Below are 15,608 nucleotides of genomic sequence, written 5' to 3' on the forward strand. Positions count from 1 at the left end.
ATCTTCAGCCATTTCTTCCTTCTTTGTGAGTGGTAGAGTAGACAAAGCCTACTCCCCAGTTGATTCACCAACCAGTCTCCGGAAACTGTCACTTGCCGTTTCTTATCAATCCCTTTTTGCCCTCCCCTTCAGGGCACAGCTGAGCCCAATGAAGCACCTGACAAGTCTTGTTTCTCCTCAATACTGTAACAGATGATGCAGGGGCCATGCCCAGAGCTCAAGCCTGTGCTCTGAGTGTAAAGGGAAAACAGGCGAGGGCTGAAGGCTGGAGGAGGTGATGGCAGGTGCCCGGTGTTGATTTCTGCCTCACAGGATGCTCTAGAGAAGCCTCCTTTGAGTGTAAATGAGGCACGGGGGAACTAACTACTAACTTAGATAGCCAAGGTAGGTGCCTAAATTTCAGTGCTCAGAATATCTCCTCCAAGGCCACCCAATGGTATACTTGCATTTCTCATTTTCTTTAAAAACATCAATTACTCTGAAAAAAACTTACTGAAATTCAAAAAGAATGTTAAGATGGTGAATTCAGGCACTCAGAACTTAAAAAGTGTCAGAAATAAGGCTGCTTGCATAACTGTATTTTTGTCCTTCTTGTGTGTACACAAATCTTGTGTGTTCAAAACATCTTTCATTACAAAATCATCATTCACTCATATTTTTAACTAAATTTAAGTGAAAAAATAACAGTGGCTGAGTAGGGTGCGTTCCACAATTCTTCACCTCTCCGGGAGTAAATGCATTTGCTTTCTGATGCAGCAGGTGTAACTTAACCTGATGCAGAATAGAGTATTCAGGTTCAAAAAAAGGATGGCATAATTCATGGGCAACAGGACCAAACCAGCCCCTTGTTTATCGCAGGCAAGGAGTGTACCCTCTCCCATCCCTAACACAAGGACTGTAGATGCTGAGGAAGTAGGAGGTGAGCAGAGCTCAGACGGTGGCCAGGCTTGCAAGCCTGTCCTATTTAGCATCTTCTGCAGGCTCCACTGAAGACGCTGCTAGAGGGTTGGTCTGACCTGTAGGCCATTCCTTCTTAGAATGTTTGGCTGGATGGTACTAGTAAATGAGGGAGAAGATGGCAATGTTTTGCCTCTCCACTTCCACAGTTGCAGTAAGTTGTCTAACAGGCACAAGAGCAGCTTGTGCAGAAAGTCAGTGCCAGGACTGCTACCACCTCCAGAACACCATCAGCCTTCTTATAACTTCTCCTTTTTCAACATTACTGTCAACCCATCCTGGACATTAGAATAAGATGTGAAATTGCATCCCACAGTTTGTGTGACACCATGTATAAACTGCCCTGCTCATGCTGGAGGTACCTCAGTCTCACAGATTAGGGAATAGGAGACCTTTGCAGGAATGGGAGATAGTGTGTGTAGAAATGGAGTAATTTCAAACAGGCACTCTTTGCTAGCAGTTTAAAACTTCAGAGCTGACTTGAGAGGAGCAGTAGCATAGTGTGGTTGGCCTATATGTGCTATAAGGAAGGAAATAGAGTGTCTGTCAATTATCTATCAGTGTTAATTTTCACCTTCCCTCTTTTTCAATGCCACTGGCACCCCTGGCCCAGGACCTGTAGTGTTATAGCAGCAGAAGTGTGGTGATGTACATTATCTAATTAGTAAGTTAATTACAGTGTGCAATTAAATCATTACGAAGCCCACTTACCCAAGGGCATATAGTTAACTAAGATATCAGCACATATATATAGGCATAATCATGATAATATTTTAATTTTGCTTAAAATATTCCATTCTTACCTACATAAAGTCTGTGCTTGGAGACTGGCATTCAGATTTGTTTGGATTTTTTTTCCTCCCTTTTTTCCATGTGTAGATTTGTGAAATTAACTTGTCAGTAAAATATGCTTAGTAAATTCATTATGAAAGTGGTTATACCAGCCTGCACAGACTTTTCTAACACACTTTTGCACCAAAGGGTTTCTCTCAGAGATGGAGATCATATTGTCCCCAAAAGCTGACTTACTCAGTGTCCGCCAAATGAGGCAGAAGAACAGAGTGAAGCAAATGAAGGCCCAGTTCCACTCGTGGTTTTTCCCCACTGTAGACACTCCCATGAACATGAAAATCAGGGTCTCACTGACACTGCTCAGCATCTTCATGAAATATTTTATTGTGGTATAGGAATTCTGGGAAACATTCTCCTCCACGTATTTTTTCATCGTCACTGCACATGCCGTCATCCTGTACCAGGCAAAACATCAGAGATCAGCCACAACCTGTTTTTCTTTTCTTTTAAGAACAACCTCAGCCTTCGTTACCTGCATTCTCCATCACCAGCCTCTGACCTTCCTAATATCAAGAAGCATTATTTTTTCTTCAATAATGTTAGCTATTTCAACAGATAGAAGAGCATCTTCATTCAGTTTTACAAATCTATTTTGCATACAGGAAAAAGGAAGCAAACCAGTCAGCTTTCCTGATGAGGAAGTGAGGCCATCACATTCCAGTTCAAAGTCCATTTTATCCTGAATGCCTAACACACAACCACCAAGCACCAAATATTTGAGTCTCAAACAAAGGGTAAGTTGGTTTTGTACCAGCCTACGGACAGATCGGTTAGAGAGACGTAACCTTCCACTTAGTGATCTTCTCCTTTCAGCTGGTGGTGGGAGGACATGGTGGTAGTCGTAGGCTGTGGCCAAACCTGATCAGCAAGCCCCAGGTAAGCTTCAGTGACTCCACCAACAGCAGCCCATTGCTGTAGAGGGGAGGGAAATTGTTATCCTCCAGAGGTTTCCTTCTCCCAGGTTGTGGGGAACGTGCCTAAGGAAGCAAAGGGATGTTTTCCACCTCTTGGCTGTTGATGAAGACTAAAATCTGCTCCAGAGGCATCAGCAGCGACCCAGCACAGACGTTGGTAGCAATTGCACAGAGCAGTAGTCTTTGAGCAGCCCTACCAAAGGGGGTTTCCTCTCCCCCCCTTAATTTTTCATAGTCATAGGTAATAGATAGGTTGAATGCTATGTTAGCAACATATTCCATCATCTATCTAGTTTCTACTGATATTATTTTAGTCTTTTGGGGCTTCTTGTGATGATATTTTTCCAAACCTGTGAATTCATAGAACACTGACTGTACATTAAATAACCCTTCATCTAGTTTCTGCTCATTTAATTTCCACTGAAGACATCTCAAGGGTATTCTGGTGGAGCTGAGATATTTAGCAGGTCCAAGGACACTCTAAGACAAGGCCATTAGGCATTAATGTTTAATTCTGTTGACTTTCAGAGACACATACATAATAGACTTTCATGATCCAAGTGAAAAATGAATGAATTCCTCAATAATTCAGAAAGGTGACAATAAGTTCCCATCCCTAAAACAAGCAATAATTTCCTTAATGAAGCAGTAAGCATAATAAATCCCAATTATATTAACATTCTTTTATTACTAATAATTTCAGCACTGTAATGAAAATAAGAAGCAAAAAAAAAAGAGCTATGTAGTCTAGTGTACTAGTGTAACGAACAGTCAGGGAAGCAGTATTTTGGGCAGTGCAGGTAGGAAAGGATCCATATGTTATTAGTGCTCACCACATACTGGGTCTAACCCTGCTCAACTAAATTCACCAGTCACCTCAATCACAGCAAATGTGTTGGATATGCAAAACATAGTACAAGATTTGTCTGCTTTGTCTAATTGCTCAGAAAAACTTATCTCCTGTCCAACTACTTGTTTAATGTGGTTAAATATTCAAATATTGCTTCCCAGGGTCACCCTGAAAAGGTTGTTTTTACAAAGCTTATTCTGCTCTAAAGCTAAACACATTGGGGTTGTTCAGCCTGAAGAAGAGAGGGCTCTGGGGAGACCTTATTGTGGCCTTTCAGTACTTAAAGGGGGCCTATCAGAAAGGTGGGGACAAACTTTTTAGTAGCACCTGTTGTGATAAGCAAGGGGTAATGGTTTTAAAATAAAAGAGGGTAGATTTAGACTAGATACAAGGAAGAAATTTTTTACAACGAGGGTGGTGGAATCCTGGAACAGGTTGCTCAGAGAGGTGCAAGATGCCACCCCATCCCTGGAAACATTCAAGATCAGGCTGGATGGGGCTCTGAGCAACCTGATCGAGTTGGAGATGTCCCTGCTCATTGCAGGGAGTTGGACTAGATGACCTTGAAAGGTCCCTTCCGACCCAAACCATTCTGTGATTCTATGAAATCAGGGTTTGACAAGTGAAGGTGAGTAAATGCACATGCCTGGACATCAACAGCCACACCCATTTGTTAGGTTTAAACTGGTTTGTCCTCAATAAAGGGAGCTCCTTTCTGGAGCACCAGTGTCCACAAGACCCAGCATGCAAAGTCAGAGCCAACATAGGCCATGCAAGGCTGCTGCCACCCCCCAGCTGGGCACTGAGCCCGCAGCAGCCAGCAGCACTAGCTGGAACATTTACCACCATCAGGTCCCCGTATCTTCACACTTTACCCTCCTGAGGGGCTGTTTGATGTGGTGTCTCTGAAATTCACCTACCAGCAGCTTTCTCGTAAAGCCTGTCACTCTCAGCCCTATTCCTTCCTTTCTCTTCAGACTCCTTTCCTGGCGCCATCCTCTTTTCTTCCCACAATACTCACCCTCTCCGCATTTACTGTGGTTGATAGACCTGCCAGCTTTCTCTCTGAAGCATGCACCCCTGCCTTCACAGCACTTTAAGGAAGCAGTCCCCAGCATGACACCAGTATCAGGCTAAATATGATTGTCAGTATTCATACACACGAGTATTTTTATGCATATGTGCTCAAAGTTCTCGGTTGGCTGGTTTTGCCCAGTTTCAGTTCCAGTGATGCTGTTCAAATGTAATGTAATTCCAATAAATTGTGTTAGAGCTGATGTTCACAGCTGTATGCAAAAGAAAGAACTCTGACATTCATTATTAGGTTTTCCATACTCATTACTTTTCAGCTCTCTTGTAAGCTGATGGTGATGCTGCCTAGAAATAAATACAGATACAATGATCTGTTATCAAATCATTCCTTCTGCTGATCTAATCGGAGGTAGCAGCCAGGCGGTGGCAGCACTAGTCATTTTACCCACAGCTTGCAGGATTTTTTCCAATGGGCAAAAATGTAAAAAAATTTCAGAGCAGATATGCACTCCCCAGTAGTACATCTATGCCTATGCTGACTGTGGGTTTGCTGTTCCCAGTTACTGTTGCATTTGACAGATCCCTTAGAAGCCATCCGCTGAAGATGTCTAGGCCAGAGACTGAAAATGCCTGTATTGGACCAACCTCGAGCAAACCACCTCCTCAAAACAATGCCACTTCCCTTGAGAGCGCACCCAAAAAGTCAGAAGGGATACTTACGCCAAAATGCCCGAGATGTAAAGGGTTTCAGCGGACAAGTATGACAGGTAGCTGAACATGAAGACCAGCAGGGGTTCGATAGCAGAAACGTTGTGGGTGAATCGAGTCATGAGGGCTGAAACGAATCCAAAGACGATGCCAAACAACACGCCACCCAGCCCCACCACGAAGAAGCGAGCGAAGCCAGCAAAGACATCAATCGATTCGATTTCTTCGTACCTGTGCATCTGGGTGAAGGCGATGAAGATGTTATATAAAACCTATGGGTGAAAAAAAGGAGACAGCAGTCAGGCATCTTTCTGAACCTGGAAGGCTTACTCATTTCATAGCGGGGTTTGTGTGTGTGTATATATGTGCCTGAAATTACTTTAGACAGCTCAGCAAAGTAACAGTTGAAATCTCAACTGGTTCTTAACAAGTCCCAGAATTAAGGGTCTGTTAAGTGTCCCAAAAAATAGCAAAAAAAAAAAAAAAAAAAAAAAAAGAAACTAAAAAAAGCAGGGTAGATGGTTATGTAATAAGACTAAAACTCTGGGGGATCAAATGCAATCGAAATAACTGAAAAATATTCGTGCTTTTTTGCTTTCTGAAGGTACACTTAATTATTGGTCTTTGTAACAGATGTTGAAAGCCCAGCTGGATACCTTACCAACCACAGTCTATCCCCTTCACATTCTCTTTCTGACTCAGAATGGAGCAGGGCAGGGACTAAAATCACACTTTTGATTTAAATACCATTTAGGCTGTCTGTATGATCAGTAGACTGGGCACACTTCAGTAGGTAGGCTGGAACGCTAAATGTTTTTCCATAGTACTTGACACATGAAAATCATGAAACATCACTGGGAATGGAAAAGGAAGCAGGAGAGGAAAGGGAAGGGAAAGGAAAATGAGAGACTCAGCTACACATTGTCTCTAGCTAGATACATACAGCCTCCCTAGTCTCACATGTTTTGGGGTTGATGCCACTTAACCTCCTTTCCAGGAACTCTGTGTCAATATCAAAGTGGAACCAAAAGCTGTAGCACTCTAAACGGCCTAAAGATCCTTCACACATATATTTTGACCAGAAAGCTCAAAATTACAAAAATAAAAATAAAATAATGTCAGATTAGAAAAAAAAAAAAAAAAGACTCTATTTTCTACATTGCTACATAATTTGGTCTGTAAGATGATTTCATTCATTTTAGAACAGATAAGTTTAGCACACTTCTATTATCAATAATTTATTTTCTGCAGAAATTAGTGATGAAAAATCTTCAGTATGCTCCACTTTCATCCACCTTTTAGAAACTAATAGAAAGTTTCCACAGCAATGAGTAGTGTAGTAATAAAAAGGTCTTAGAGGTTGCTGAGAGCAGGTTAACATTAAGTCCTGTCAGATCTGTTTACAGGGAGTGTATAGCATATGAAAGTCACCTTTCATTTTTCAAGAGTATTTGGGGAACATCTAAAGACACCAGCTCTCCAAAGCTGTTGCACCAAAACATTAGTTCAAAAACACAAAGTGGACCAAAATAATTTGTCTTATCTGGTTTTCTTTGGTCTTTCTTCTTCATATAGTTAAATCCAGAAGGCTATTAAGAAGATTAAAGCAGATATTTGCAGGTAGAAGAGTCAAGCTCATTAGGATAATAATGATTCCCCAGCTACTATCTAATCTTAAATTGCTGCTGGGAACATATGACCTTGAGCTATCACACAGCCTGTTCTCCAAGAAGCTCATTGCTAATATTTCTAAGAGACATACAAAGCACAACAAAATGCTTCATGTGAGAAAATACCCAGAGCTGCTTTTCCCGATGAGTATGTATGAAATGTGGCAGATAAGGAAAAGAGGGTTTGTATCTCCACAGCAAGTAAACCTTACTGTACCTACCATATAGCTTTTAATTACAAAGCCTGTTTTCTCTTTGTCCCCCCCTTTCTTGCAGACTTCAACCTCTTCCTAAGACTTGTGATTCTTCATAAAAGATACCAAGGCATTAATCTATGTTGACTTACGAATAAAGTGAATTATCCTCAGCAGATGACTTAGTAAGGTTTTATCTCTTTTTCTAGTTCCCAAAGTGTCTATATAGTATAACTGAATTGGCATTAAAATGGAAATTATGGAAAGATGATATAATATCCATTTTTTGGTAGCATGCTTTGTGGGAGCAAACTGTTCTGTACAACATCCTGCACTGTGTCATACATGTAAGGGTCCATGTAACTGCTGCTCAGCTAAGTTACACTGCAGTGTTTATGCCAGTAAATTGAGTACTATAATTCTTTATATGGTAGGAAAGCCCGAATCAGCTTAGGATGCCTTTGTTCACTCAAAAAGAAGGGGTGGATTGATTGTTGGCCTCATTTAACAATTCTGATAACGTCATGCTTTGGGGTTTTTGGAGAGGATATTCCCGTGTAGTGGTGTACCACTGGGTGGCTGTTAGAGCCAGGGAGGGGAAGAGACGGCACGGCACGGCACTGTCACCCACAGGGGACCTCCCCTGGGACTGGTCCCTGCTTCAGCTGTCTGTATGATACAAACTTTTCACGTACCAACCACATCAGAAGCAGTAGAAAAAAGATTTTCAAGTGACTGCCTTAACCACCAACACAGGCAGCCTTGATAGCTCTTTCTTTCCACCCTGATAACTCTTTCTGACCACATGCACTTAATTTAATTCTAAACACAGTGGGTCAGCTTCAACAGCAGGAGCAGGGAATATCTCCCTTGTTCTTCTCATGCACCCATACATCCCAGTGGTCAAATCCTTCCTCAGTGACATCAGAGAGGTAAATTCAAATCCCCTTAAATAAAGAAATTAGTTTTACTTGGGTCTTCATCATGCAGTATATTTTTTTAATTGCTCTGCTACTGCATACAAAGAAGAGAGGGCACCAATAGAGAAAAGTCACTGCCACTTCATTGTGAGTGCAGCATGATGTGTAAGTGTTCTCAGTGTTTCTAAAATCAAGCCTCGGTGATTAATTAGTCAGGGGAAATATCCTATTTCCTGATGCACACAGGTGCTTAGCTCCTGCTGAGACAGAAATTGTCTGTGCGTATGTGGGAGCAAAGCTGCAGGTGCCTGAAACACTTTGCAGCAAAGTCAGAATCCTCCACCTCTGTTGAGTTTTGAATGAAATCTTCACTGGATTTACCAACATTACTGTTCTGAACCAGGCTTTGAAACTCCACTAATGTATGATACATGCTAGAACCAGTCCTGTCGCTGTATGCTCTATCCTGATGCTAATAGTCTGCTCAGAAGCAACTGGGAAAAGAAGCAGTTAACAGGACCTGAAACCTTCTTGTTCCACCCACAGACATGGCCCTACTGAGGAGAACAGGAAAAAGTACAAATGAGTATAAACCAGTAAATTACCCACTTTTGTCCCAGTCCCTTAAGTCAAAGGCATAACTCCTAAATCATCATCCTAATTCTACAGTCTGTTATTTTGCAAATTTTTTATATCAGGGTATTGAACTAAATATAGGAGAGGGAGTTACTGTTGTTTCAAATGTAACACACAAGTTCTGCAAAATTCATGCCAGTGTTTCCTGCTGGGGAAAAAAATGTTCAAGCTGATAAGCAGACTGGAGAGAACCAGGGGATATTTGTATTTAAACAACCAAAAAATATGTGTGCTTAAAATATCTTGGTGATATTATCTTTCTAAACACATAGAGCTAACACAAAGGAAACGGTTAAGAAAGAAACAGGGAGGAAACAGCAAGATAGAACACCTGAGATAAAAAGTTTTAAAACCTTTTAAAAAGCAAGTAGGGTATCAGAGAGGAGAAAGCCACCTATGGGGTTCCATCCAGGTGACAAATGCTTCAGTCTTCTCAGACATGAAGACAGATAGACATTCTGAAAACTTGAATGCCCAGAAAATGGATGCAAGGTGGATGATGCAGAGATGCATCCACAGGACCTGACAAACTGAAAGCCCCAAAGATGAGGGCGCATGAGGCAAAGGGAACTCACAGTGGTGTAGCCAATACACCTCATGCACAGCCCTTTCATCTCTTTTACTCACACACCTAGCACTGCTGAGGAATGCCTAAATACCACTGTTTTTAAAGGCTTTCTGTCACTACACATTTATGCTGTAACAGGATGCTGACTGAAAGCTCAGGTAAATACCATCATGAGTTGGACCCATATCATAAATAACAGCTGGGAACAAAGGGAAGGCAAGGTAGAGAGCCAGTCAAAAAAAGGATGAAACAAGCCCTTCCAGGGTGAGGAAGAGGTGTTACTTTTTTGAGGCCTGCACGTGAAGAACCAAAAAAACAAGTGGAAATGATAGGTGCACTGGGGATTTTTTTTGTTGTTACAACTATAACACATACGCAGTTTGCATATAAAGTTAAGTAACATTTGTCCCTTAGTTCTACATCAGCCCTACATCTCTGATCCACCAAGAGGAAGGATTTATGATCAATAGGCTGTGGCTGCCAGAACTTACTTCATACCTTTTCCCTTTTGTGTTACTCATAAACTGCACTTCTCCCACAAAGCCTTTCAGCAATGAACTCTGTACAGATTTTACGAGTCTAAGCTGTGCTGTACCTCATGTATAACAGTATTTGAACAGTTTTTATGTGGTTTAGATTCTTGTGATTTTAATTCTGTAAAGATCTTATCTAGTAGAACTCCTTAACCTGCAGTTAACTTGCTGCGCATGAGCAGTCTTGTTGGTTTCTGAGCAATGAATTTCCTGCTTGAAATTTCTTCCTTGAAAAACAGGCATGTTTTAAGTATTTTTGTCACTTGTGGTTTACAGCTAGAATTTCAGGTTGCTCCAAGTTTTAGTAGAACTAATGAGAAAAGATTAAAAGTATTAGCAATAGGAGCTCTGTAAAAACACTCTTTTCTTATTAAAAAAAACAAAAAAACAAAAAAACAACAAAAAAAAAAACACAAAAAAAAACAAACAAACAAAAAAAAAAATCTCTCTTATTCCAGAAGCATTGTTTCAGGCCACTTGAGACTAGACAGCCAAGAAAGGTGAACATTTGTCAAGTGTCAATTTTTATACTGATAGAAAGAGAGTTATGCAAAGTTATTAGTGGATTTTGGAATTCCTGACTAAGGTCTCTGGGGAACTTCCTAGAAGGGGCTGGAGGAAGGACTGTGGCCTCCAGAGGTTGTCCACATCTGGCTTTTTTTTTTTTTTTTTTTTTTTCAGAAGGATCTCTCTAAGACATGTGACAAGGCAGGGTCTCCTGTATTTTTTACCCCTGCTACCTTCAGTCTATAAGCAGTACAATTTTCTGTTCATTCGCTTGCACAATGTCAAGAACATTCCTAGGGCTTATACTGATCCTGCCAGCAAAATCAGCTCTATCTTATCCATTTACTTCAGTGAGTACAAGAACAAGATGTGATGTCTAATGTGTATATGTATGCTCCTCTCTTCCAGCAGCTCTAAACCAATGTTTTTGAAAGAATTAATATACAACATAATCTTTACGGACATTACAAATACTGGTGTGTAATGGAGTGGAGTATCCATAGAATAAATGGTGCATCTAGGATCTCCTCAGAGCTGCTCTTCCTCTGTGCCCAATAACCCTACACACCACAAGAGCCCAAAGAGGGGAAGACAAGGAGTGAAAAGAAACTCACCACAGTTATGCCATCATTTAGCAATGACTCTCCAAAGATCATCATGTAAAGCTGCTCATTAACAGAGGCTTCTTCAAAAACTACCAGAGCTGCCACAGGATCCACAGCTGAAATCATGCTGCCAAAGAGCAGGTTCTGCAGCAGGTTCAGGTCAGTCAGGCCAAAGGCTTCGATCTGGCAGACTCCGTAGAGGGAGAGGCCAATCCCAAATGAGTTGAGCAGAGCTCCCAGCACAGACCACCATAGGATGGACCCCAAATTTTCAAAAAATGGGCGAGTCGGCATGAAATAACCTTCCTCCAGGACAATGGGTGGAAGAAGATATAAGAAGTAGATACTTGTGTTCATCACTGGTGGAGATTTGTGGTCAGAAGCAAAGATGATCGCTCCTACTGCTGCTCCAATGGCAATCAGGATGCAGCTTTCAGGCATCAGTCTTGGTAATCGGTGATAGATATGGAAACCTTGAGTAAAACATTAGGGTGTTATTCAAGCTTAAATTAGCCTGATGTCATACAGAAGTTTGCCTGTCTTTGAATACTTTGTCTTCAGATAGACAGGTTTTGCTCTTAGAATTATGAATGTAAAAACAGGCAGTAATGTTCCCTTCAAAATTAAATATTCCCGGACTTGTGTCACTAAAGCAGGGGTAGAGTTTGGCCATGAATCTCTTCTCTTCTCCCTCCACAGCTCTTGATTTCTGAGCAAGTGCGCCTGAGTCTAAGCTCCACTTATAAGAATGCAGAAACCTCTTCGAAAAGTTCTTTCCACAATTTGGAAAGAAAATATTCTTCAGGAATTCTTGCTGCCCAACCGCTACTGCCAAACCTCTGAGGCACTGCATTGTCCCCCCATCTCAGGGACCCCCATCCCTGGCTGCAGGTTCGAAGGCAGGTCCCCCCAGTGCCAAGGAGGGTCCCTGGCTGCAGAGCTCCTGCTGGAATTGGGCTGACCGGGAACCAGGAGATGCCCAAGGGAGCAGGGAGCAGCTCAGATGCCACAGTCTGCTCAGCTCCCTCCACCTCCAGCGCTCCCCTGCAGCATTGCATGGGCTCCAGGTGATCCACAGACAGAGGGAGTGAGTACTCATGAACAAAATATCCAAAGCAGCAGGAATCAAGCCACAGTAGCAGAAGGCTTTGTACAAGCTGTTTAAACTTGCCTTTCTGGGAAAACTGTTGTTCCTAAAGAACTTTATGAGTTAGTTTACTAAACAAAACCAGTGATTTCAGCAGAGCTGAAGGGACTACCAGCAGCCATCAAATATCTGAGAAAATAATGAGTCCTAAGGGACTTTTTTCCTCACTAGAATAAAAGCTGAGTCTACACTAGCAAATGAAGCAGTTCAAAGACTTTTCCAAGCAGAGAAGTTCAGCTTGCATCTGTAGAGCCAAATCCTCTTCTCTGCCCCAGCAAGAAGTGGTCACATCCAAACTACCTGAGGGAGCAGTTCCTGGCCCACCGTCTGCCTGGGCAGTGCCTGGGAGAAGAAGGCTTGTCAACGTGGGCCAGAGCTGAGGAGGAGCACACCAACACTGGTGTGGCATGGACTGTCACACAGAGCTTTCTGATGGGGTGCTTGTTAGTTTACAAGCGTAGATGTAGCCAAGCTGTTTTGCAGAGAAAAGGCTACACTTACCATATAAATACTGGGGGTGTCAATCTCCTCCTGCCCCACCTTGATACACTACTACTGCAGCTGCGTTCATATAATTCTTCCCATTTGACAGAAATACTGATACCAATACTATGATGACAGTATGAGCAATGGCTCATCTAGTCGCTATACCAGGAACTGTGTAATCATACTGCGAACGAGAGGTGCTTCTCCTAGAAATGTAAGGAGTTTTACAGAGTTTACAAGAATGAGAATGAGGCAGACTAAGAAATCTATATAACCAATGGCTATGTCTTCATGCCTGAAGCTAGGTCAACCGTCATCCCATAACTCTAGAAGCTAATGCCATGACTGCATTTCTGTGACTCTCAAATTAACAAAAGTAAAGGCAAATAAAAATATTTTTATGAGATTTAAAATAATTATTTGGGACACTGTTCTTACCAAAAGATATGTTAAGATCTTAACATTACTCATCTCCTTTTTTAATTAAAAAATCATGTTCAAGTCTTCTGTCAGTTTTACATAATAAGGAGATTGTTTTGCCTTTCAAGACCTCAGAAATATTTCCCACCCTGAAATCTTGAAATCCAGAAACAAAAATAATACCTGAATAAAGCACTGAAAATTTTTAATACTTTGGAAATCATCTTCTCTGGGTAACCAAATTATTCAGGCTGGCTCTTTCTTCCAAGTAGATTTGAAGTCAGCAGCTCCACACTTTTCACTCATAAAAGAGTATTATTTGAAAACTCCCAGCTAAGGAGCAGGTCTGCTTGGGAGGCATCACACAGTTCTTCTAAAGTTTCTTCTGAAGTATCTATTTCTTGCTCAAAACAAGAATATTGAGTAGATGTGCCATATGGCAAGTCCTGTGCTTTTATGGATGGTGAATAAAGCAATTGATCAATAGGCTCACTGCTAACACACTCTGCTGATGCCATAACAACAAATTTGATTTGTGAAAAATTTTATTATTATGTTAGCAGTGAAGACATTTGTTTATAGGAATTGTATTGAGATCATCAGCTATTATGAAACTGGCAAATCATGGCCAGCAGTAATGATTTTTGGCAATTGCGTGACTATGACATAAAAAATGTTTATCTTCAGGCTACCTCCAGAAAATCACCAGCCCCACCTGCCAGCCTGTTCTATAGCAATGTTTGAAAATCCCATGGAAAGTTCAAAAGGACAGGGAGATCGCGTGTGCAGCTCTTCACATTGTTACTATCTTCTTCATTTATTTGATATTGTTACATTAATTCTGAGCGGTCAAAATAATTTCAGCCCAGCCATGCAAACGTGTAAGACTTTTGCTATGTTAATTGCAGCCCCTACTTCTCCATGAGTAGTCTGTCTTCATTCAGATACCTACCTAGAGCTCTAACAGAAGCTAGGTGTATCGGTATGTATACAAAAGGCACTCACCCTACATCTCTGATGACCTACATCCTCTTAGACTGTCAGTCCCTCTCCTCTGGTATTACTTTCTGAGCCACTTTAAACAGAAAACGTGTAAAACAAAGACTCACAGGGAAATGTTTCCTATTATTTGCACAATGGAGGAATTCTTCCCAATTTTCTCACCTGAATTCAATACGCTTGAAGTCTCAGTCTGGTGTTACAGACTTCTACAGCTGTGGCAGGTTGTAAATTCTGATATCTTGTGATCTTTAAAGACTAGGAAAAGGGATGGACAGCACTGTGTAGGGGAGCTTTGTTGCCACTCACTAGCATAGACAACCCTAGAGACAGGGGGGTTAGAGGTCACAATACATTTACTTAAGATGGAAGCATTCAGAGGCGGAATTTTGTCATGATAATGAACACACCTGTTCGTTTGAGGGCAGAAGGTGTAAAAACAATCCCAGCTACAAAAATGCATGGAAGATACTTGACTACATGGTATGTTTTTAACTTCTTGCCAGGGTAGGAGGAGCCAAGATCCCATTTTCTACTTACCTATTTTTGCAAGAGAGGCAAGGAGGATCCAAAGAGTGACTTCATAGGGAATCTGCACATAGTCATAGTCCACTGTGAAAACATGTAGCCTCGTATCTTGTGAAGAGCCAACAGCACCCCCGTGATCAGGTTCATAGCGAGGCAAGAAACCCTTGCTCGGGTTGGGCTCCTCCACATAAGCAGCAGCAGAACAGCACACCAGACTCAACAGCAACAGCAACCAGCTGAGAAGCTTTGCGGGTGCAAGCGCGGCAGAGCCCATGTCTGGGGCTGTGACTGTTTTATTACAGATGTAGCGTATAGTGGGTGCATGAAGGTTTGCAACACTCACTCCTGTGGATTCACGCTGCTGAGCCACAGCCGCTTCTTCCTCAGGGCTGCTTCATTTGCCTATTAGAGGTCATTTTAAAAGCCCTAATGTGCCTGTCCTGTTCCTTGTGTTACAAACAGACCTGGAGTTTGTATGAAGATACCGGTTCTGCAGGTTCCTCCGACCCAGATAAACCTTGGCCACAGCATCACCCTGTTAAGGAATAAAAAGCCCTTTCCAACTACATTATTTATCCAGCCGCTCTGATTTTTTTTCTCCACTGTCAAAAAAAAATAAATAAATAAAATAAAAAACGTTGCAATGCATACCATTCAGGCAGCAATCGCAGCACAATAGCATCAGGTAGGGGAGATGGTGGCACCCTGGGCAGGCAGGAGAGCCTGCTCTAGGCTTTCCTCTCCTGCCCTCACTCCTCTTCTGCCTCCCCAGTGCAACTGGCACCTCAGGTACCACACTTGGCACTGCTCACTGCTCCTGTCTCACCTGGTAACAAAACGACTCGGTGTGTCAATAAATGGACTCTGCAGGGCTTACAGCAGGGACATCTGGTGGAGGCCCGCCCAAATTACATCCTCGTTTAGAAATGTGTTCTCTCTCTTAAATGCACGTAGGTAATTTAGCGCATTCTAACGACAGAATGAGGAAGTCTGAGTCACATCACCTGCCTAAAACTGGATCTTGAGTTGCCCTGTATTTGCCATTTGTTTTACTCATGCCAGCAAGGCATTTACTGGATCAC

At 41.9% G+C, this 15,608-nt stretch overlaps 1 protein-coding gene across 1 annotated transcript in view; it reads right to left on the bottom strand.

The window, feature by feature from the left end:
* Positions 1-14,815, bottom strand: part of SLC9A4 (solute carrier family 9 member A4) — a 35,063-nt gene extending 20,248 nt beyond the window's left edge. Inside the window, exons 1-4 of the mRNA XM_032997148.2 lie at positions 14,539-14,815; positions 10,956-11,419; positions 5,326-5,585; positions 1,987-2,204 (exon numbers count right to left, since the gene is read on the bottom strand). Coding sequence (XP_032853039.2) covers positions 1,987-2,204; positions 5,326-5,585; positions 10,956-11,419; positions 14,539-14,800 — 1,204 coding nt within the window. The 5' untranslated portion in view covers positions 14,801-14,815. The remainder of the gene's footprint in view (positions 1-1,986; positions 2,205-5,325; positions 5,586-10,955; positions 11,420-14,538) is intronic.
* Between the last annotated feature and the right edge of the window lie 793 nt (positions 14,816-15,608).

This window comes from Tyto alba, unplaced genomic scaffold (assembly GCF_018691265.1).
Source record: "Tyto alba isolate M040663 unplaced genomic scaffold, T.alba_DEE_v4.0 Super-Scaffold_45, whole genome shotgun sequence".
NCBI classification, from domain to species: domain Eukaryota; kingdom Metazoa; phylum Chordata; class Aves; order Strigiformes; family Tytonidae; genus Tyto; species Tyto alba.